We start from the raw sequence: 24963 nt of genomic DNA on the forward strand, positions 1-24963 counted from the left end.
AGGTGTGTAATGTATTAGGAAACTTCTCATAAGAGCAATTAATGTCTCACAAGAAAGATGCTAGCCAGTATTTAAAGGTATTGCAGCAGATTTATTCTTTCAAAACAGAAGATTGGAAACTGCTTTCCTCCGCTGTCAACTCTCATCTGTCTTTAACAATCTGTATCTCTATCCTCATTTGCTCTTCATCCTCTCTAACATCATTAATCAGTACCAAATACTAAAGTACTGCTACACATTAAGTAGAAACATGTACACCAAATTTTACTGTGCGTATTAATAAATATTCTTTATTTTTAAATTTGCACATTGCGCTTTAACATTACATCCAAACATTTTGCAAGTGGATGTCTACTTTGTAAAACCATATATTCAGCTCATTGTCATTTCTGTACAGAAGTATAAGTACAACATTACTTTTGCCACTAAGTTGCTTTAGTAAGTCTCACAGGAAGAGAAACATTTAATGAAAAGAGATGGCTTAAATCATATGGCAGGCCTGCACAGCCACACAACTAAAGACACAAGCCTGAAGAAAGAACTAATGAGGATACCTCCACCGTCTCCCAAAACAAGAAAGAATCACATTGATTTAAGATAAAATTTTGCCATAAGTCACTAAATTAAAGAGTTTTTTGAAAGAGAAGGCGCAGTAGTCATCTTGAGAGTTTCATTGAAAGACAGAGCTATTTTATTTATTTAATTTGCTCCGGCCGTTGTCAACCAGCCACTACAAATGGGCCTCTTGTGATCATTTAAGCGGCAGTATTTATTAAATTTCTCCTTCAGATGCTGTCGGTATTGTTCTCTATTGCTGTAGAAAGACTGGTTATTAGCCATAAATGACTGTATTTCATCTTGTGAGATAAAGATTTCCTCATCTGAAGTACATTCAGACTCATCCTGCAAATTAAAGCAGTAGTTAAGAGTATGACTTAAATTTAAAATGCAAAATGCTATACTGATGCCTTCAAGTCCAGCTTTTCAGCTTCAATTCAGTCATATAAAGCCTTTAATTGGAGTGTTTTCAGAATAAGCATCATGTCATGTTGTAGAAAGTAGTGAGAATGAAATCCAACTCAACTGGATTTAAAACTCTGAATCTAAAATTTATCCTAGAAGTCTATGAGCCTACCAGAATAACACAACATCTTTGCCTTTAAAAAATGACTAGAGGGCAGCACTTGTGGCTCAAAGGAGTAGGGTGCTGGCTCCATATGCTGGAGGTGGCGGGTTCAAACCCAGCCCCTGCCAAAAACTGCAAATAAATAAATAAATAAATGACTAGAGATGGTTACAACCGTCAAATTTTAAATAACTAGACTTATCTCTAATTGATCCTAAGTTGAAACTTTATTTAAACTTAAGAAATAAGTCACATAGTGTCACTATTAAACTTTATAACCATTAAAAACAAAACAACAAAACTGCTAGTGTTCCAAAGGATTTGGTTCCATTAAGACCCTAAGTACAAGCCAGGCCCAGTGACTCACATCTATAATCCTAGCACTCTAGGAGGCCGAGGTAGGTAAATTGTCTGAGCTCCTGACTAGCCTGAGCAAGAAGCCAAACTCCATCTCTACTAAAAATAGAAAAATTAGCCAGGCATGGTGGCTTACACCTGTAGTCCCAGCTACTCAGGAGGCTCTGGCAAGAGATCACTAGAGCCCAGGAATTTGAAGTTGCTGTGAGGTATGAGGCTACGACATTCTACCATGGGCAATATAGTGTGAGCCTCTGTCTTAAACAACAACAATAAAACAAACAAACAAAAAACCCCTAAGTATTAAGGAAAAGATACCCCTCTTCTCTTTCTTCCATGTGCTACCACACACACTATGCACTTGGTCACTTGAAATATGGTATAATAATTCCTCGAAAGTCTCAGGGAATTAGAGTCGTTTATAAAAGATTTTCTAAGCTCAGTTACACTTATCCTAGGTGACACCTAAAGGAAGTAATCTAGAGAGCAGACTACAGTTTATATTCTATATCATTTTCTGTCTGGAAGGCTGGCTATCATAAATCGCCACTCAGAAAGGCAAAGTTTGCTTACAATAACCCTCTTCAAGGACGCAGACTCCTACACCCTATGCTATCTCTATCCCCTTCTTCCAACCATAGATAGTCCTAAACTTGAAATGGTGTGAGTTATGATTTTTCAACTTTACAATGAGTTTATTGAGATATAACTAATTGTAAGTTAAGCAGCATCTGGACTTATTATGATGGTTTGATTTATGATTTTTCCATTTCACAATAGATTTATTAAGGTATTAAAAATACAGGGTGGCCATAGAGTTGGTACACAATTTAAAATAGTGTGCTGAACTTTATGGACACCCTGTATTTTCAACTTAATGATATTTTTGACTTACGGTGGGTTTCTTGGGAGGTAGCCCACCGTAATTTGAGGAACACCTGCAGTTTCCTCTATTGAGAGAAAAGAAGACAGAAAATGTGCTCCAGAGTGGTTACATAAACCATGAGTGGGAGAGTAAAAATGAACTTCCCAAAGAATAAAAACATACTACCCTTAATTGCTTAAAAACCTCTTTACCCACCTTAAGCCTTCAAATACCATTTCCTCCCGCATCTACCCCATGTGGCAACAGTTATCTACAAGACTTCATAGATTACTTACAAGGAGTTCAACTAAGCTCTTGGCACCTTTTCCGGAATCAGGACCAAATGACGTTTCTGTAGGTTCTGCAAACTGTGGTACGTTTTTCCTATGCTCAAACCAAGGCAGTGGCTGCCCACCCTTTTCAGAGCTGCAACAGCTTTCAGGATGTGCATCTTTGGTCTTGTCGCGGTGAAAAACTGTGTGCACGGTATTTCCTGAGGTCTCACAATTACCTGTATCTGTAATACAGCTTCCAAGCTTTTGGATCTGAAACCACAGCAAAGGATTTCCCAGGTAAAAAGGTAGGGAACAATAGCAATTACTCTTTGAAGAAAAAAAATATTCTGACCAAAGAGTCTTAACCCTTTAGCAGCTGACATTTACTCGGCCCTTACTACGTACTAGACGCTATGTTAATCTGCCTATACACTTTCACTTCACCTTCACAGAACCCGATACTACGGGAACTGTTATCTCCACTTTACAAATGGGAAAACTAGTATTAAACAAATTGCTCTACTATATAATAAATTTAAAAGTATTATGAAAAGAATGACTTAGATTTATGATTCACACAGGCTACTGGAAAAATAACCACGTCTCTCTCTCTCACACACACACACAAATAACCAGATCTCTCTCACCCACACACAAATCATCACATCCATCTCTCATACACACACACACGTTTCTCTCTCTCTCACAAGATGAGCAACAGGCGGTGCCTGCAGCTCAGTGGGTAGGGCACTGGCCACATATACTGAACCTGGCGGGTTCAAATCCAGCCTGGGCCAGCTAAAACAACAATGACAACTGCAACAACAAAAAAATAGCGAGGTGTTGTGGCTGGGGCCTGTAGTCCCAGCTATTTGGGAGGCTGAGGTAAGAGAATCACTTAAGCCCACAGCACACAAGAGTTTGAGGTTACTGTTAGCTGTGACGCTAACAGTCACTCTACTGAGGGCACCAAAGGTTGTAGCTGTCATTGTTTGGCAAGCCCAGGCCAGACCAAAAAAAAACAAAAAGATGAGCAACCAATGGAATTGTATAAAGTACTCATTCTAAAAAAAGTAAATCGAATCTGGCCTGGGCCTGCCAAACAACAATGACAACTACAACCAAAAAATATGCCACTCCAAGGAAAATAGGGTGCTCTCCCTTCAACAGCAAAGGTTTAATTATTATAATTTATGACACTTACATGTTCATCACATTTCAACATCTTGCTTTTCTTTTTCTTCTTTTTATTTTTTCCTTTTGTGTTGTTCTCTTCAGAATTTGCCCAACATTCAACACAGCTATCACCATCATCCTCTTTGTCTTCACAATGATGAACACAGGAGTCATCACCTGCAAGAATCAATAATCTTTATTTATGCTCTTAAATTGGCCATATAATAGAAATAATTGAGAAGCTCAATCTGAACCTACCATGCTCATCATGATTACAAATGCCTTCAGTGCAGGCAACATCCGACCCTTCCCGGGAACCTGTTTCACTCCCTTCCATGCTAGATGAATATCCACAATCACTACCATTACAGTGTGGAGACAAGCCTGAGAATAAATCAAGTAAAAGGTATAATTAACACAGTAAGAAACATATGAGCACAAAGAGTGCACCAACTATGGACCATAGAAAACTCAAAATTGATGGCTTATGAAAGTAAAATTAAATAATGAAAATATGATTAAGAATTTATAGTTTTTTGTTTCTGTAAAACAATAACAAGCTAAAGACTATTATGAGACAGGAAACATTAAATATTTGAACTATACGATATTCTTGGAGCTATAAAGCAGTTTTTTAATTCTAGATTTCAGACTCTCTAAAAAGTTCTTACATTTAAAAGAAAGAAAGAATAGACTTAAAAATTAATTTTATTTTATTTTTGAGACAGAACCTCAAGCTATTGCCCTGGGTAGAGTGCCGTGGCGTCACAGCTCACAGCCACTTAAAACTCTTGGGCTTAAGTGATTCTCTTGCCTCAGCCTCCCAAGTAGCTGGGACTATAGGCGCCCCCCCACAATGTCTGGCTACTTTTTGGTTGTAGTTGTCATTGTTTGGCAGGCCCAGGACAGATTCGAACCTGCCAGCTCTGGTGTATGTGGCTGGTGCCTTAGCCACTTGAGCTACAGGCGCCACCCTTAAAAGTTAATTCTGAAAAGTTATTTACTTACCTTTCTTTATTTTAGGGGACCCCAAAAGATTGCCACTGCTAGGACAGGTACATGATGTATTTTCATTGGTAACAATTACTTCTACACAACTATTACCATCTTCAGTGCTGCCACAGGCTTTGCAGCTGTTTTCTATGAAGTCTGTTTCCTGTAAGTATCACATTAAAAAAACAGTAAAAAGCTTTACCTCCACAATGGCTACATTTTAATTTCCTTAACATTAACTAATTAGGTAGGAGTTATAAAGTTAACAATTGAAAAGAATATCCTCATGAAAAATTATTAATTTACTTCAAGACTGTGAACCAACTAAACTCGAGTTAAGAGTTAATGTAATCAGGCAAGTGTAGGAGAGCATTTCTCAAAGTGTGGGTCTGGCAGAGAGCACTGGGTCACACCAAGGCAGGTGGATTGCTTGAGCTCAGGAGTTTGAAAGTAGAGAGTAAGACTAGAGAGTAAGACTCTGTCAATAAATAAATAAATAAATAAATAAGTCAAAGTGTGGGTCTGCTGACCTTGTTACCTAGGTCAGAACTATCTTCATCAAATACTAAGATGCTATTTACCTTTTTCAATGTATTGAAACTTAACACTAATAGTGCAAAATTAATGGTGGGTAAAGTTGATGGTGTCTTAGAAATCAAGACAGTACCAACAAAAGTGTATACTAACAGTTGTATTCTCCAACTGTCAAGTACTTTTAACAAAAATAAAAGGATATTTCATTTAATGAAATGTGTCTGATGAAGTGGTAAACACAATTTATTTTTCTTTTTTTAGCAGAACTGCTTCTATCTGATAAAAATATTAATAAATTTTTAATAGTCTATGTAACTATTTTAGTATGCATTTCTATTACATATCAAAGTACAATGGCTGTCTCAAGGAAAAATACTTGGGCAACTTTCTGAGCTGCAAGCTGAACTCTTTTTTTTCTCCTGGAACATCAATTGCACTTCAAAGATAAACGATGGTTATTCGGACTTGATTATTTAGCAGGCATTTTCTCAAAACCAAATGAAGTCAGCCTGTCACTTCAAGGGAAACAATGGACAGTATTTGTTGTCAATGATAAAATTCAAACTTTGAAATAACAATCAGACATTTGAAACCTTGCAAACAGTACTGTGAACTTAAAGGTTCCAAATACTTAAGACTTTTCTGAACTCAGTGAACCAGTATCTTTCGCATGAATTCCAATGCATAATGTCACAAAATCATGCATGAGTAAAAGATCTATTCAAAGCACAATACAGTCCAATGGATTTTAATTTAACAGAAAGTAGGAAAAGGTCATTGATAAAGTATTAGATTCCATGTTGCAATTATACTTTCAGGAACTACTACTAGTCAAGTTGTAGTATCAATGAAGAATATCCACAACTATCTGAAAAGGTTTATATTAAAATACTTCTCCCTTTCCCTACTAGACTTTCTTCACATGCTTAAACCAAGCCAACAAATGAAAAACAGGTTGAATGCAGAAGCAGATGTAAGAATCCAGCTGATTCCTTTTAAGTACAAACATGAAAGATAACTTGTAAAAACTATAAAATAATACCGTTCTTCTCACTCTCATTTTGTTTTGTTTGGAAAAGTTACTTTTCAAACATTTTTATTTGGTTAACTTACAACAATAGGGCTTATTATTTTTGAATGAATAATTTTAAATGTCTTTAATTTTTAATATAGTAAATATTAATAAATATAATTCACATAAACAAAAGCTCATTGGGCATCTTTTTTTTTTTTTTTTGTAGAGACAGAGTCTCACTATACCGCCCTTGGGTAGAGTGCCGTGGCGTCACACGGCTCACAGCAACCTCTAACTCTTGGGCTTACGCGATTCTCTTGCCTCAGCCTCCTGAGCAGCTGGGACTACAGGCGCCCGCCACAACGCCCGGCTATTTTTTTTGTTGTTGTTGCAGTTTGGCTGGGGCTGGGTTTGAACCCACCACCCTCGGCATATGGGGCCAGCGCCCTACTCACTGAGCCACAGGCGCCGCCCATGGGCATCTTAATTTTAAAAATTCTGACTTATGGCCAGGCACTGTGGCTAATGTTTGTAATCTTAATGCTTTGGAAGGCGGAGGTGGGAGAATCACTTGAGGCTAGGAGTTCAAGACCAGCCTGAGCAACACAGTAAGATCCCATTTCTACAAAAAAAATTAAAAAATAAAAATTGTGGCCAAGGCAGGGAGGATCACTTAAAGCCAGGAGCTCAAGCCCATCCTGAGCAAGAACAAAAGCCTGTCTCTACAAAAATTGAAAAAATTATCCAGGTATGGTGGCACACACCTGTAGTCTCAGCTACTTGGGAGGCTGAGGCAGGAGAATCTCTTGAGCCCAGAAATTTGAGGTTGCAGTCAGCTATGATGCCATTGCACTCTAGCTTGCGCAACAGAGCAAAAACCCTGTTTTAAAAAATAACAATAGTTCTGGCTTATATAGACTGCAGTAGGATAAAAGTCAATATAAAAACTGCATGAGGCCGGGCGTGGTGGCTCACGCCTATAGCCCCAGCGCTGTGGGAGACCGAGGCGGGTGGATTGCCTGAGCTCAGAGGTTCAAAATCCATATGAGAAGCAGTCAGCCAGAGTAAGACCCCGTCTCTACCAACAACATCAAAAACAGCCAGCACTGCAGGAGAAAGAAGAAAATCAACAAAAAAGGAGTACTTCAAACAAAGAAGAATGAACAAGCACACTGAAATTAAAAAAACAAACAAACAAACAAAACTGCATGAGCTCACATCTGGAAAAGCAGAGTAAAAATGCCCACATCTGGCTCAGTGCCAGTAGCTCAGTGGTTAGGACACCAGCAACATACACTGGGGCCGGTGGGTTTGAACCCGGCATGGGCCTGCTAAACAACAACGACAACTACAACAGCAGCAACAACAACAACAAAAATAGCCAGGCGTTGTGGTGGGTGCCTGTAGTTCCAGTTCTTGGGAGGCTGAGGCAAGAGAATCACTTAAGCCCAAGAGTTTGAGGTTGCTGTGAGCTCTAACGCTATGGCACTCTACCGAGGGCGACAACTTGAAATTCTATCTTTTTTTTTTTTTTTTTTTTTTATTTTTGGCCGGGGCTGGGCTTGAACCCGCCACCTCCGGCATATGGGACCGGCGCCCTACCCGTTGAGCCACAGGCGCCGCCCAAAATTCTATCTTAAAAAAAAAAAAAAAAAGCCCACATCTAGCAAAAGTCAATGCAGTCATCATTCTTTATCCATGAGTTTTAAATCTATAAAGTCAACCAACCAAGGCTCAAAAATATTTGGGAAAAAAATTGTGTCTATACTGAATACATGCAGACTAAATGATACAGAGTAACAACTATTTACACAGTATTTACATTGTATACAATATTGTAAGTAATCTAGAGATGATGCAAAGGATATGGGAGGCTGTCTATAGCTTATATGCAAATATCACACTAATTTATATCAGAGACTTGATCACCTGCACATTTTGGTACCTATGGGAGGTCTTGGAATCCATCCCCCAGAGATAATCAAGACACAACAGTACTTCTATCTAAAAGCAGTACCTACAACACTTAGGAGTTGATGTTAAGAAATACTACCTTCTCTTGGCTTACTTCCTTTTCCTCTGCTGTTTGTAAGGGGGTAGGAATATCACAGACACACTTATTTTTTCGTCTGTTCTTCCGTTTTTGGCGTTTCTTTTCTTGCTTGAGTTCTCTTACTCGTTCCTCTTCTGAAAATTCCTCACAAAGTTGTTCCAATCGGCTGATACCCTGTACTTTTTCAACAGTCATCTAATATAACAAATTAGAGTGAATATTGGCCAGAACTTCCTTTATTTTCAATGGAAATTCTCAATGGTTAAATTTAAATATCATACATACAGAACTAGCATTTCATGCTGCAATTTTGCCAGATAGTCCCTATAAAAAAAATCTTACTCTGTAATCTTAAATGATGACTTTTTTTTTTTTTTTTGGCTGGGGTTGGGTTTGAACCCACCACCTCTGGCATAGGGGACCCGTGCCCTACTCCTTGAGCCACAGGCACCGCCCAAATGATGACAGTCTTAAAAATCTCAGGAAGTTAACAACTAATCCCTATGCAAAAGGCATACTTATACACATTCCTATTTCCTATTCAAAACTAGCAAGATTCTAGTTTTAAGTTTCAGAATTTTAACACAGCAAAATGTACCATTCATTTCTTCACATAAGAAAAAGACTACCGGGCGGTGCCTGTGGCTCAGTCGGTAAGGCACCGGCCCCATATACCGAGGGTGGCGGGTCAAACCCGGCCCTGGCCAAACTGCAACCAAAAAATAGCCGGGCGTTGTGGTGGGCGCCTGTAGTCCCAGCTACTCGGGAGGCTGAGGCAGGAGAATCGCTTAAGCCCAGGAGTTGGAGGTTGCTGTGAGCTGTGTGATGCCATGGCACTCTACCGAGGGTGATAAAGTGAGACTCTGTCTCTACAAAAAAAAAAAAAAAAAAGACTATCTGCCCTGATTAGATGATCTAATTGCTGAACATATACACGTACAATAAGAAAAGGAGTAAGACATCTCTTCACCAAGAACTAGTACAAATCTCCTGACTCCCCAGAAGAGAGTACTTAAAGTTCATGGATGGACTCTGGAAAAAAAGAGTTCAGAGCTTTCATCCTATTTTCTTTTCTTTTATTTTTATTTTTGGCCAGGGCTGGGTATGAACCCGCCACCTCCAGCATATGGGACTGGCGCCCTACTCCTTGAGCTACAGGAGCCGCCCCACTTTCATCCTATTTTCAAGAGGAACCAATGACCCAGGTAAAAGGTTACAACCAAGCCCTTATATATAAAATGTTCACTAACCGAGTATGTATGCTCTATAGAGTATAACTGAAAAAAAAGTTACCAAGTCACAAGCACTAAGCCCAATACTAGCATTACAAAGAGCCTTCAGTGTGCTTCTAAAAGTAGTTCTTACATCACGGCATTCACAGTATTTACTTCATACTAATAGACATCAGTAGTCACTAAGACTCATTAAAGGTTTCTAAATTTCTTATTTTGGGGTTGCATTTAACTTTTCACTAGTTATGTTTCATAGCAGCATCTTCTTAATCATCAGCTTCAGTTTTCTAATTGGAGAAAGATTAAAAATCAAGGCTGGAAGAGTAATAGGGTCAAAAAATAAAGAAAAGTCCAAAATTGTCTTCTAAGTCCCATTTCTCCAGAACCCCTCCCACCAAAGCTGTGAAACGTATCAGTGGATCACAGGCCTCTGAGGTACTAAAGGCTTAATTAAGATTCAGTCCAATAACTTGACTAAGCTATCTTGGACAATGGAATGGCCATCATCCTTACCTCAAAACTCTTGCGTAAAGCATCAACACCAAGATAGAAAAGCATCTGCCACGTCTGCTCTTCTGCCCGCAGTTTTTGCCAGATTCGATGCAGTCTTTCATACAGATGAATTCCCAAGCAGGTCAGAACTTCTTCTTGAGCTATATCTATTGTCTTAGCATGCCTTTCTCTTCGCCTATAAAGAAGAACAAACCACACATTAATTCCTGATACCCTTAACTGAAACATCAAAAGATGGTTTATAAACCATAATATCAACTTGATAACAAGACAATTAGTTATACATTTACACTCAATTAATGTATGTATAAAAATATACAAGCACATATGTACATACTCAATGAGAAATACACATGCAAGTAGAACTTAGTCCTAATATTGTTAAAATAAGGTAATTCAGGAACTGGCTTTAACGAGATGGGTTTTAAGTCACAGGGAAGTCATATATAAGTATCTAGCTCATAGCAGGCATGACAGTTCCTTTCATTTTCCAATTACAACAAATTTTTTTTTTCATTTGTTTGGTTTTGAGGGGGAATGGAGAAAAGCAATGCCAAGTGATTCCATCATGGGCAACAGCCATCCTAGGCCAGTCTTTAGAAAGAGTTCACAGAACTTCACTGATTAAAGAGGTCTTTGTATTCTAAAATGTCTAGCAGTAAGCAGGCACTCAGATGAGAGTTGATACACTAAACACAAAGGCAAATGGGTTTGATTTAATCTATAAATAATATTTATTTTCACAAAAAAGCCAGAGATGGCATTTTAGGTTCTTATACTATTTAATAATAATATATTATACACAGTTCATGAATTACATTCAGGAAAGCATTTCTTAACCCCTGCTGCAAAGATCTCACGTCCTATGCAAAAACCATCATGGTGAATAAAATTTAAACATGATAATGCAAGGATGGAGTGAGAAAAATCTCTTCTAATCATTTTCAAATGAAAATGATAATCTATAATAATGAAAGCCAAAAAAGCCTACCTCCCTTCAAGCAAAGAGGAGCAAAGGACTGAAACAAACCTCCAAGAACAGTTTTTCCCTATTTTCACTCAATTAATAAATATATATTTTAAAGAAAATAAAAAACTTTACAGGCACACTGTAATTTATACATATATCATACGTACTGAGGCAGAAGGTGATGGAAATAAATTTTCAGTAATAAAATGAAGCAAAGCGCTAGATGGCCCATTCTAGCAAATTACATACTCATACCCTCCTGCGAACTCTGGCTCTGCACGACCCAAAAGATGCGCAATGAAGTCTGTTTCACAGCAAACATGTATGTGTCGTTCATGTGGACAGCACCGCAAGCCTTCATAAAGTGCAGCACAGTAGCCCTTTTCTTTGCTGCAATCAAGTTCACCAACAAGGATATTGTATGCTCGAAGGACTTTATTTTTGCAATCAGTGCAAAACCTGTTGAAAAGAAAAACCTCAAACTTCAGAACTGGCTGTGTAACTATTTCATCCTGCATATAACAATGTACTAGACAATGGCACTCCCTCCCATCTAGAGCATTAACAAAAGCTGCCATATACACATTTGAAATATACATGCGTAAGGTAAACACAAATTTAGGGACTACAAGAATGTATCTATATCTTTGCTTGCAAAAGATTTTTAAACTGGAGAAACACCTGGCCTAAAAGAATGAGATAGACAAATACCCATTATTTTATTAAACACATGCCCACAAAATATTAGTTGCCAAGGACCAGTACATTTCCACTTCAAGAACTATTTATTTGTACAGGTCAGAAATAAAATAAGAGAGCCAACAAACCAATGACTCTTAGCTTAGTTACCTTTCCTTCCAGCCTTGGAAAATAGATGGCATCTTGAACCAGTAAACCTTGATTCTAATTTTTACTATAGCTTTTTTTGTTTTTTGAGACAGTCTTAAGCTGTTGCCCTGGTAGAGGGCAACCTCCAATTCTTGGGCTCAAGTGATCCTCTTGTCTCCATTTTTCTATTTTTACTTATTATTTATCTTGAGACAGTGTCTTACTAAGTCACCCTCGGTAGAGTGCCGTGGCGTCACAGCTCACAGCCACCTCCAACCCTTGGGCTTCAGCGATTCTCTTGCTTCAAACTCCCAAGTAGCTGGGACTACAGGGGCCCGCCACAACACCCGGCTATTGTTTTGTTGCAGTTGTCATTGCTGTTCAGCTGGCCCGGGCTGTGTTCGAATCTGCCACCCTTGGTGCATATGGCTGGCGCTGTAACCACTGTGCTACGGGGGCGGAGCCTGTTTTTCTATTTTTAGTGGAGACAGGGTCTTGCTCTTGCTCAAGCTGGTGTTGAATTCATGAGCTCAAGCAATCCACCCTCTCGGCCTAGGATTACAGGCGTGACCCACCGCACCCAGCCTACTAGAACATTTTATTTTTTATTTTTTATTGTTGGGGATTCATTGAGGGTACAATAAGCCAGGTTACATTGATTGCAATTGCTAGGTAAAGTCCCTCTTGCAATCATGTCTTGCCCCCATAAAGTGTGACACACACTAAGGCCTCACCCCCCGCTCCCTACTAGGACATTTTAATACATCACTAGCTAAGCATTTGGGGGTAGGGAGAAGAACCAGAAAGTAGTTATGTATATTTTTTAATTTACTGGCAATTTCCAAAATGTTAAATTCTTTCTGAAAAATGAATACTTCTCAATACACAGATATAATATAGGTAACACACAGAAATGTGGTTTAAACTTAAGCATATATAATGGCAAAAGTATAGAAAAGCTTGTGAACGTGGAGGGGAAATTAATTTTCTTTTAGAAATCAAATATTAATCAATGAGAAAGAAAAAAGAATATAGCCTCATTTCTTCGAATTCTTGAGAAAAGAAGAACCTAGTCAGTTGAAAAAAAAAAAGCCAAGCTCACAATAACAGTAACTGACTGAGAAGATCAGTTATGGCAAAACAAGAAAATCTTGATTTACATTCATCTCCCAAGTGAGTTCATCTACTTCCACGGCATCGACCAACACCTCTATAAAAGATGACTCATAACTCTTACAGTTCCGTTCAATTCTCTGCTCTTGTCTGAGCAGCAGACCAATCCTGAAAAATGGTGGGACATCACAGAGATCCAATAGACAACACCATAAACTTACTGCCCAAGGGCAACACTATTCTTTTTCCATTCCCTGGTAAGAATATCACCATTCACAAAGTCACCCAGGCTGGAAACCTCTGTTAATTCCAACTTCTGCCTACATTCCCCTATGAAGGTAGAGCTAACTGGTATCAATTCTGTCTATCTTACATCTCTTGGAGGCCCCTTCTTTTCAATTCCCTCTAATCTGGTTTAAGTTGCCTAGACAAATTTAAAGAAGCTTCTTAACTATCTTCCCTGTTTTCACTCTTCCTAACACTAATGCATCTCTCACACCAAAATAATTTTTCTAAAACACATATGATCATCTCTCAGCTTAAAAACCTCTTTCTTGGGCGGCACCTGTGGCTCAGTCGGTAAGGCGCTGGCCCCATATACCGAGGGTGGTGGGTTCAAACCCAGCCCGGGCCGAACTACAACAAAAAAATAGCCGGGCACTGTGGCGGGCGCCTGTAGTCCCAGCTACCTGGGAGGCTGAGGCAAGAGAATGGCTTAAGCCCAGGAGTTGGCGGTTGCTGTGAGCTGTGTGATGCCACTACATTCTACCGAGGGCTATAAAGTGAAACTCTGTCTCTACAAAAAAAATAAATAAATAAATAAAAACCTCTTTCTTGACTCTGCGCCTGTGGCTCAAGTGGCTAAGGCACCAGCTACATACACCTGAGCTGGCGGGTTCGAATCCAGCCCGGGCCTGCCAAAAACAACGACGGCTGCAACCAAAAAATAGCTGGGCGTGGGCGGTGACTGTGGCTCAAAGGAGTATGGTGTTGGCCCCATATGCCAGAGGTGGTGGGTTCAAGCCCAGCCCTGGCCAAAAACTGCAAAAAAAAAAAATAGCCAGGTGTTGTGGCAGGCGCCTGTGGTCCCAGCTACTTGGGAGGCAGAGGCAGGAGAATTGCTTGAGCCTAGAAGTTGGAGGTTGCTGTGAGCTGTGATACCACAGCACTCTACCAAGGGTGAAATAGTGAGACTCTGTCTCAAAAATAAAAAAAAAAGAGTTTGAGTTTGAGTACCATTGGTACTCTATCTACCAAGGGCGACAAAGTGAGACTCTGTCTCAAAAAAACAATTTACCCTTTACAACCTGACCAGTTGAGTCCATTCTACATCAAGGGGTAAAAGGTGTTGGCTTTTCCCCTTAGTGGTATTGATTTTTCTTTAGTAGAAGTTGTTTTTAAAAGTTTTATTATTACCATGTATTGAATTAGGCCCAATGTCCTATTGTTTATCATGCCTTGTAGAAGATTTTTTTCAACACAAAGGACTGGTCTGAATTGTAGGTACATTCTACAATTACTGAAAAATTTTACAGTTAATAGCGACATTGTAGCCAAAGGAAAGAACTCAAAGGATTGAAGAAAAGGTTGATATTCTACATTTTCTGGAAAGCAGCAAAGACAGCAGAACTTTTTGGTGTTAGTAAGAACACAGTTAACAACATCCAAAAACGTTAGTACATGGAGAAAGAAGGTAAGGAAAGCAGAAACCTACAGTAGAGAAAAATGTCTCTCAATGAAGTCAATGAAGCATATTAAATTGATTCAAACAAATGAGGGCAGTTAAATGCCCGAATGGCCAGGCCAATAATCTAAAAAGTTGCTAAAAAATTTGCACAGCAATTCAGGATGGCAGATTTCCAAGCACAACATAGTTGGCTCAAGAAATTTAAACTGCAACATGAGATCTCCCAGAAAGTCTTATTTGGTGAACTTAATGAAGTTCCACGAGAAGTTGTGGAAGAGTTCATTAAAAAATTCCCAGATTTTTCCAGAGCCTTCAAAGATGACAATGACATCTCCAACACTAAGAATGCACTCTTTTTTAAGGTGATACCCGCCAGGAGCCTTATCATGAAGGGTGACAAATCTGAGAGTGGAAAACTTTCCAAAGAACATTTCACAGTTCTGCTTTGCAGTAGCTCAACTGGAGAGAAACTAAAGCCCTTGGTGACTGAGAAATCAGTAAAGCCATAGGCATTTAAGAACCTGAAGCCCACTTGATCCAAGTTCCAGGCTTGAGATAGTGGAGGGGAGAGGATCCAGCTCTGTCAGGAATCAAAACCTGCGAACATACGCTCCTAATTCAGTCGCTGACCAGATCCACAATGTCTGACGGCCAGGATGAGCAGAATCGGGGCCGTCAGGCCCAAAGAGAGGTGCAGGACCCCAGGGCTCAGGAGGAGGAAGCGGCTGCTGCCTCCTCTGCTGTGATCCCAGGCCCCCTGGAGGAGCGGGCAGCTGCTGCGAGAGCCTCCCCTCTCACTGGCGAAGGGCACCAGCTTGATGAGGCATCAGCAGCTAGGGATCCGAGGGGCCAGCCCCTCCACCCAGGAACCAGAAAACCCCGAGGCGCTGCGAGGTGCCATAGAAGATAAGATGTCTGATTTGATTCATCTGATGCTCCTCAAGTATCGAATCAAGAAGCCGAACACCAAGGAAGAAATGATGAATAGTTATCATCCAACAATACAGAGATCACTTCACGGAGATCTTCAGGGCAGCCTCCAACTGCTCGGAGCTGGTTTTCGGTATCAACGTGAAGGAAGTGGATCCATCCAGCAACTGCTACATCCTTGTCACCTCGATGACCCTCAGCTACCATGAGGAGCTGGATGATGAGCACAGCCTGCCCACAGTCAGCCTCCTGATAATCATCCTGGGCTTCATCTTCTGGGAGGGCAACAGTGCCCCAGAGGAGGTCATCTGGGCAGCACTGGGCATGATGGGGGGGGACACTTCATCTATGGGGAGCCCCGGCAGCTCATCACCCAACACTGGGTGCAGGAAGGTTACCTGGCGTACCAGCAGGTGCCCCACAGAGATCCTGTGCAGTCTGAGTTCCTGTGGGGTCCGAGGGCCCATGCTGAAACCACCAAGATGAAAGTCCTGGAGTATGTGGCTAAGATCAGTAAGAGGGATCCCAGGTCCTTCTCATACGTGTATGAAGAGGCTTTGAGAGATTAGGAGGGGGAGGAGTGAGCAGGAGCTGCAGCCAGGGGGAGGGGGACACAGCACCAGTACACCACCGGGGCCCCTTCTATCAACTTCTCTGGTCCATGCGAAATCAGTTGTTTCTTTACCCTATGTTTGAAGACGGTAGTGGGAGGCGGAGTATGTGGGGGAAATCACCAGTCCATAACCTTTTTGTGTTCCTGTTATATTTGGGTGACTCAGAAATTTGTTTTCCTTTTGGAATGTTTCAAATTTTGTTCTTTTTCATAGAAATTTTAATTATCTTCATCTAAATTGGGGAATGCTATTCATCACATATGTAATTTTGCTTATGAAAAGTAAGAGCTTGCTATATTGTAAAAAAAAATAGAGAAACCTTCCATTTTATATTGCTTTGGATGGAGGTTGGAATTGGAATGTTATTAGAATAGTAATTTTCTTGGAAATGAGAAAGAACTTTGCACTTAAATATATGCAGTTATGAAACAGAGAAAGAAAATTTATAAAGTTAAGAAAAAAAAAAAAAGTACCTGAAGCCCAAAACACCTCTCTGTCACTTGGAGAGCAAACAGATGTGCCTGGATGACTAGTGCCCTATTAGAGGAGTGGGTAAGGGGTATTAACCGAGAAATGAAGAAGAAACAGTTGTCTACTGACAGCAGACAACTGTCCCGGCCACCCCTCAAGTCAGTCATCTCACAAATGTGACAATGAAAGTTCTGCCTCCAAACATGATCTCAAAAATCCAGCCTCTTAAGAGGACCAAGGCAACATCAAAACATTTAAAATGCACTACCAAGCCCAGCTCCTGCAGTGGGTCATTACTCAAACACAAACCTGTGGCCCACCTGTGGAAGCAACTTCATCTGCTGCATTAATTAGCACTCTGGATGCTGTCCTCTGGGTCAGTTCTGCTTGGAATAAAGTTCAGCCAGAAACTACACAGAAGTGTTTCAAGAAAGCTGGATTTGTCACACCCCAAGAGCATGATGTTTTGGCCACATCAGAAAGCTCATCTCTCATGGCAGAATTTGAAGTAGATTTTGAAGGTTTTGTTGCAATGGATGATGAGGTAGCGCCCTGTAATGAACCTGAACCAGAAGCAATTTTCCAAGTAATACTAACTGAAGTACAGACCAGCGTAAAAGTGAAGCAGCTGATGAAGTGGAAGAAACAAGTGAAGACACAGAAACGGCAGACTCCAAAGAAGAGGATGTCAGACATCTGATAATGCAGTTGAAGTCACTTGTGGGAAAATGCCCAACTATGCTGAGTGGTGTAGGCAGTGTCGCCAGAGTGCCTTCTTGACTTATGTTTGTATAAGAATAAGAAACAGACCAAGATTGACTCTTCTTTCAGAAAGAATGATTAAACCATGAGAAAACAATAACTGTCCTGATTTTGTATGATACTGTATATATTGTTTGAATTATGTATGATTTCATATAATTTTCTCTAATAAAAGCTGTGCAAGAAAGTACATATACACAATTGTACTGTATGCCTGGTTCCTTCCATCTCCATATGTTGACCAGTTTGTTACAGTCCCTTAGGTGGTCAACTTACAGAGTCCTACCATAATAAAAATTGAAATATTTCTCTATTTTATTGCTATAAACCAAATTGTACAAGTTAAAAATACCACATGAACACCATAAGAATGACAGTGATCTTTTACCATTTGCAAAAGTAACACTGCACATAAATTTAAAAAAACTTTTTTTTTTTTTGCAATTTTTGGCCAGGGCTGAACTTGAACCCACCACCTCTGGCATTTGGGGCTGGCGCTCTACTCCTTTGAGCCACAGGCACCCCTAAAAAAAGTTTTTAAGGCAGAGATTTCAGTTTCCTAACACTTCTAATGATGTTCTACCATAATACTTAACTAAGTAGTGTTTTAAATCTTTATTATAAATTGCTAAGAAAAAAATGTAAATACTGCCAAAAAGGTACATTTGTTAGATGTATGTAAATCATTTTCAACTGACTATACCTCAAAAACTCAAACAGTGCTTAAAACAAGAACAGGAAACCCAAGAAGGATTGAGGACTTGCAGATATGGCACCTAAATGTTTTCCAATGTGCTTTACTATGTGCCAGATATTGTTCTAAATTACTATGATCAACCCTCACAACAAATTTAATTTACTCCAATTATAAATCCAATTAAGGTCAGTACTATCATTTTCTTCTTTTTTGTTAAACCTTATGTTCTTTCTAACCTTTTATTAGCAGTAATTAACATGCTACCATTTTTTTTTAAGTAAATTTATTTCAGGTTAACGTGAGGGTACAAACAACCAGGGCAAAAAAATTTGATTTTGTTAGGTAGGGCCCCTCTTGTGGTTATGTCTCACACACAAAAGGTGTGGGTGAGCCACCCCTTGCCTATTCAGTGAGAGCACCCCAATCCCCTCCCCTTCCCTTATTACCTCTGCCCCCAACTTGAACTGAAGTGAGTTTTTCTCCTATTTGGGCATGGATCAGATCATCTACTGGTTTCATATTAGTATTGAGTACTGGACAACTGCTTTCCCATTCTTGTGATACTTTACTAAGAAGAATGGGCTTCAACTCTACCCAGGATATTACAAAAGATGTGCAGTCACCATCTTTTTTATAGCTGAATAGTATTCCACGGTGTGCATGTACCACAATTTGTTAATCCATTCCTGAGCGTTGTTTCCACATCTTGGCAATTGTAAATTGAGCTGTGATAAACAATCTAGCACAAATATCCTTATGATAAAATCATTTTTTTTCTTCTGGTAGACACCTAGTAGTGGGACTGCAGGGTCAAATGGGGAATCTAATTTGAGATCTTTGCGGATTCTCCATACTTCTTTCCAAAGAGGCTGTATTAGTTTGTAGTTCCACCAACAGTGTAAGAGTGTTCCCCTCTCTCTACATCCACACCAGCATATGCAGCTTTGGGACTTTGTGATGTGGGCTAATCTTACTGGGGTGAGGTGGTTATCTCAGGGTGCTTTTGATTTGCATTTATCTGAAGATTAGGGACAATGAGCATTTTTTTTTTTTTGTATGTTTGTTAGCCATTCATTTGTCTTCCGTAGAGAAGATTCTATTTATGTCTGTTGCCCGGTCATCAATGGGATTGTTAGCTTTTTTTGGTTGATTAATTTGAGTTCTCTGTAGATCCTAGTCATCAAGCCTTTGTCCAATTTGTAATATGCAAATATCTTCTCCCATTCTGAAGGTTGTGTATTTGCTTTGGTTGCTGTCTCCTTAAGCTGCACAGAAGCTTTTCAGTTTATGTCCCATTTAGTTATTTCTGTTGTTGTTGCAATTGCCATGGAAGTCTTCTTCATAAAATCTTTCCCCAGACCAATATCTTCAAGTGTTTATCCCACACTTTCTTCAAGGATTTTTATTGCTTCATGCCTTGGCTTAAATCTTTTGTCCATCTTGAATCAATTTTTATGAGTGGTGAAAGGTGCAGGCTCAGTTTCAGACTTTCACATGTGGATATCCAGTTTTCCCAGCACCATTTATTGAACAGGGATTCTTTTTCTCAGTGTATGCTCTTATTTGGTTTATCAGGTAGCTGTAAGATGTTAGTTTTATCTCACGGTTTTCTATTTAGTTCCAAATGTCAATGTCTCTATTTTTGTGCCAATACTATGCTGCTTTGATCACTATGGACCTGTAATATAGCCTAAAGTCTGGTTATCTTTTTTTTGAGACAGAGTTTCACTTTGTTGCCCTGGATAGAGGTGCCAGGACATCACAGCTCACAGCAACCTTAAACTCCTGGGCTCAAGCAAGTAGCTGGGACTGCAGGCGCCTGCCATAATGTCTGGCTATTTTTTAGAGACAGGGCCTCACTCTTGCTCAGGCTGGTGTTGAATGTGTGAGCTCAAGCAGTCCACCCACCTCGGCCTCCCAGAGTGCTAGGATTATAGGCATGAGCCACTGCACCCCATATTATCATTTTTTTCTTTTTCTTTTTGAGACAGAGCCTCAAGCTGTCACCCAGGGTAGAGTGCCATAGCATCACGGCTCACAGCAACCTCCAACTCTGGGCTCAAGCGATTCTCCTGCCTCCGCCTCCCCAGTGGCTGGGACAACAGGCACCTGCCACAACACCCAGCTGTTTTTTTGGTTGCAGCCGTCATTGTTGTTTGCCAGGACCGGGCTGGATTCAAACCCACCAGCTCAGGTGGTGGCTGGCACTTTAGCCACAGGCGCTGAGCCTATCGTGTTTTTCTTAAACAGAAAAAAACTGAGGCACAGAAAAGTAAGTTATACAAAATTACAATCAGCAGAACTGATTCAATGACATCTCTCTTTTTTTTTTTTTTTTTTTTTGTGGTTTTTGGCCGGGGCTGGGTTTGAACCGGCCACCTCCGGCATATGGGACCGGCGCCCTACTCCTTGAGCCACAGGGGCCGCCCAATGACATCTCTCTTAATTACTGTTAACCATGCTTTCTCTCTACCCTTAAGACATTTATAAAATGTACTGTACCTTCTTAAAAACATAAAACATTGTCCCCAAACACAGGAAATATCTACAACCATTATGATAAATGGCAAAATATTAGCTCTGAAAACTAGTAATTTATCACCCCAAAAAGCCATCTCTTAAGTGGACCAATTAATATTTAATAAGGAAATACTTATGTTTTATGTCTGTACAGTCCCCTCAAAACTGCAAGTGATTAATATATTCTCTACAGTTTTGGATACAATGCAACCAAAAAGGCAAATAAAGTTTATAACTGAAAAAACAAAAACACTTAAAACCTCTGTAAGTAGGTTAAGTCATTACCTTCCTACCACATAAAACAAACATCAATCTTGGTAACACTAGGTTTTTATCATTCACCTATGATTTTTAGAAGTACCTCCAAAGTAATAGTGTGTATCTGTTCCTAGAACAAAAAACATACCACCACAAACCAAACGTGACAACTATAAACGCAGCTCCCCCCAGAACATCATCTCTAGATGGCTCCCTTACCAGTTTCCTTTCCTACTGCACTCTCTCCCCCCGTGTGAATTTCCAAATGTTAATGACACTTAGAAAATCCCTTTGTAATAGTAGTATTCTAAAAAGAAAAATCTGAAGTTACTTTTACAGTTATGAAGCACACATATTCCAACACCATTTTTAGGTCTTGACAAACAGTTAAAGAAGAAATACTTAAAAATGTTAGTAAATGAAAAATCACTAAATTAATTGTAATTAATCGGCAATTTTCAAAATGCCATCATAGGCCAGGCGCGGTGGCTCATGCCTGTAATCCTACCACTCTGGGAGGCCTAGGTGGGTGGATTGCCTGAGCAAGAGCAAAACCCTGTCTCTAAAAATAGCCAAGCCTTGTGGTGGGCGCCTGCAGTCCTAGCTACTGTGGAGGCTGAGGTAAGAGAATTGCTTGAGTCCAAGAGTTTGAGGTTGCTGTGAGCTATGACACCACAGCACTCTACCAAGGGTGACAAAGTGAAACTCTGTCTCAAAAAAAAAAAGAAAAGAAAAGCTGGTCTGGAACCAAGAAGTAAAAATTACAAAAAAGGAGATGCTGGCTCCACACCAGGCTAATAATGAGAGTCACCTCACAAAGGTACAGCCTGCCTTGACATTAAGCTCTGCCTAGTACCTGGTACTACGTATTAACAGGAAAGCTAGAGTACTATAATGCCAAGAAGGTCAGTGATAGGTCACTCTAAGTGACTAACAGCTAAGGCACCTTTCACACTAAACCGTAATGACCATTAGACTCACCTGTGTTTTCGCAGATACGTTTCTAGTGTTTCTAAAAGACAACTAGAGTCAATTAAAACTACTTCATCCCTGCATTCCTGGGACATTAGTTCCCATACATCCATCCAACAACCTCTGTAGAAAGAACAAATAGTAGTGAAAAGGAGGAATAAATACATAAAGGTAGAACATTAAAAAAAAAAAAAAAAAAAAAGGCAGAGTAAAGGATTGCTTGATTTTACCTGGCTGTTCCCTGGAAAGGTCCATAATGGAAAATGATCCTACACTTGCTGTCCTTCCTGTGGTCTTCACTACTTCTCTTATCTGTACTTAACTTCTCTGAACTGACACTGCTACTGCTCCCTTCACTGTAGTACAGTATAGTACAAAGCTTAGTGACACTGAGATAATCTGAAGTCATAACTTCTACAGTCTAAATTAAAATCACAAATTTTTTAATAATTAAGATATTAGTAGGATAAGTTTATAAATCTATATATAATGGTTACGTACTCATTTTAATCACATTAAAATGTTACTTAAACATGTGCTCACATCTTTATATACAAACTTCTGCTTGACTATCAAATTTATCTGATACAATTTAACATCATTAACAGTTATCAAGATAGCAAATGGTTAATATACTAAACATTTTATCAGCAAATATACTTGGAATGTTCTAAAATTAAAGGACTGAAAAATACTATAAACTAGTATTTTAATCTATAATACACGAATCCTTCTTTCACAAATTAAAAATTCCAGTAAGTTTTGATCTACTTAATATAATCATTAAGTGATTTTTTTTTAAAAAAAATCATTCCTTTTTATAGCTAGTCCATAGCAACAAAACTTTTATCTACCTTCATATTTACAAGTAACTAGGAAAGTCAAAGATTAATTTAATTATAATAAATACATTTTTACATTTACTAAAATAAGAAAACACTAAGTAGAACACTTTACACAATCTAAATTAATAAGTACTATACAAATAATTTTTTAAAAACTTACTAAAAACTTCCCAGACTCTCCCTCCCCCACAGGTTTCAATGGCGCTGGTCATGCATTTTGCTTTGTTGCAGATGTGCATTCCAAGCGAAATGTGTGTCTACATTCCATTCAATGATAGTCTTCTTGATTTTTCACGATTCTGAACTGGCTCCTGCCTGTTCTTCTGCAGGTCTCACTACAGTCCTAGGAATTCATTATACCTTGGATGCTTGAGATGGAAAAATCTCTGACTCTTTACTTAACCTACTCCATATAGCTAAACACGTACTTCTCAACCCTCTGCCCCAAATAAAAGAATACATACAATTCAGCTGCATACTCCCCCCTCACAATGGCTCAGACCAAGGATTTGCTCCCCTTTGTTTTGACAATAAAAACCTCAACTCCTGCTCTACCTTCCATATTACATTCTTCTATTCTCAACTCCCATATTTCTTCTTTTTCTCTCAAACTCAAGTTATCATAATTGAGGAAAAGGTTCATAAAAAAACATCAAAGCTGGGGAATAATTATTATATTGTCAGAACGTGAAAGCATTATTCTAAAAAAGAGCTCTGCAAAAAAAATTCTACAGTTGAAATTAGGATTTTACCTATAATCTCCTGACCTCACACCTTCATTTTATTCTCAAGATCAAGTATTCTGAAAAAATCGCCTATTTCCTTTTTCTGTTCCCATACTTTCCATTCACAGTTTAATCCACAATATGCTTACATTGCATTCACTTCTCTATCCACTGTTACCTGGATTCTGTTTCCACTCAACTACTAGCTCTGCACATCAAGATTACCAGTTATCTCAGTGTTGCTAAATCCAGTGCTCAGTTTTGGGTCATCACTAACTTGGCAGCATTCAACACAGCTGACCAGACTTCCTTTGAAAAACTTTTACCTCAGTTTCCTCCTACCTATTGGGCCATTCTCCTGAGTTTCTTTGCTGGCTTCTTTCCCACCATTAAATTAAATTTCCATGCATTACTTTCTTTTACTCTACTCCTTCCCTAGGTGAGCTTAAATACCATTCTCTAAAATAAGGCCTAAAACGCTAGCCTAGACTTTTCATTCAAATCTCAAACTTACACCCAGAGAAAAAATAACCTGGGTTTACTTGTATGAATATGAGAACACTCTCAGAAAGGTTGACCTGGATCAGCAATCAACTGTATTATACTTTCTCTGGAAAAAGTCTAAATAAAAAAAAAAAGTGGGGGAAATAGTGGAAATACATAAAATGGAAAGTCACAGAAGCCTACAGTGATGGCGGCCGTCCAAGGTGGGTGGATGCGGGAAGTCTTGGCCTGCTATGCACACAGCATGCAGGAATAACTGAAGCTATATCAATCAAGGGACACTGCTCAAGATCAACTAAGTCCATTCATACTAATTCCATACTCAGAATACAGCCTTCTAAAACATCTGACATCCCATGTAGTGGGACTATAGGTAGAGGGGGATGTGAAGTCTGTGGAAGTTTGTTTTTTGTTTCTAAGCTGAAAGACAGGAAAACATAGCTGTATGTCAATTTATAATACTAAAAGTAGATAACTGATGAAGCAAAGTCACTGAAAATAAAAGAGAAGAAATCCTAAGCCAAAGTAGTAGTAGAACAGGTCTTTGAAAGAAGGCAGAAATGAGCACAGATGTGTAAGATGTCAGGATGCCTGATGCTTTTTAGTTCCTCAATGAAAAATATGCATAATGAGACAAAAAGAACCAGAAGGCAGGCTTTTTACTATACCACATTACTCTGTGCCTTCAGCTAATAGGTCATTTTCTAATGTGATAATCAGACTGAATTCTGCATTTATAGTTGGGAATTCTCTAAAGATATTGATAAATCAAGCATGTAAAAAAATTATCCTTAGGAAACTACTTAAAGTGTGTAGAGCTTTTTTTTTTTTTTTTTGTAGAGACAGAGTCTCACTTTATCACCCTCAGTAGAATGTCGTGGCATCACACAGCTCACAGCAACCTCCAACTCCTGGGCTTAGGCAATTC

At 39.3% G+C, this 24963-nt stretch overlaps 1 protein-coding gene across 5 annotated transcripts in view; it reads right to left on the minus strand.

Annotated features, from left to right (window-relative positions):
- Window positions 1-262: 262 nt before the first annotated feature.
- GGNBP2 (gametogenetin binding protein 2) overlaps window positions 263-24963 on the minus strand; it is a 45460-nt gene continuing 20759 nt past the window's right edge. The window contains exons 1-10 of one of the 5 annotated variants that reach the window (XM_053567993.1): window positions 22192-22576; window positions 21971-22084; window positions 11365-11568; window positions 10140-10314; window positions 8395-8589; window positions 4808-4955; window positions 4058-4183; window positions 3828-3976; window positions 2645-2893; window positions 263-903 (exon numbers count right to left, since the gene is read on the minus strand). In XM_053567993.1, the coding sequence (XP_053423968.1) occupies window positions 700-903; window positions 2645-2893; window positions 3828-3976; window positions 4058-4183; window positions 4808-4955; window positions 8395-8589; window positions 10140-10314; window positions 11365-11568; window positions 21971-22084; window positions 22192-22370 (1743 nt within the window). In that variant the 5' untranslated portion in view covers window positions 22371-22576 and the 3' untranslated portion in view covers window positions 263-699. Of the gene's footprint in view, window positions 904-2644; window positions 2894-3827; window positions 3977-4057; window positions 4184-4807; window positions 4956-8394; window positions 8590-10139; window positions 10315-11358; window positions 11569-21970; window positions 22085-22191; window positions 22577-24963 lie in introns of those variants that run through there. The other 4 variants (XM_053567992.1, XM_053567990.1, XM_053567991.1 and 1 more) reach the window with 4 other exon arrangements.

Source organism: Nycticebus coucang, chromosome 18, assembly GCF_027406575.1.
Source record: "Nycticebus coucang isolate mNycCou1 chromosome 18, mNycCou1.pri, whole genome shotgun sequence".
NCBI classification, from domain to species: domain Eukaryota; kingdom Metazoa; phylum Chordata; class Mammalia; order Primates; family Lorisidae; genus Nycticebus; species Nycticebus coucang.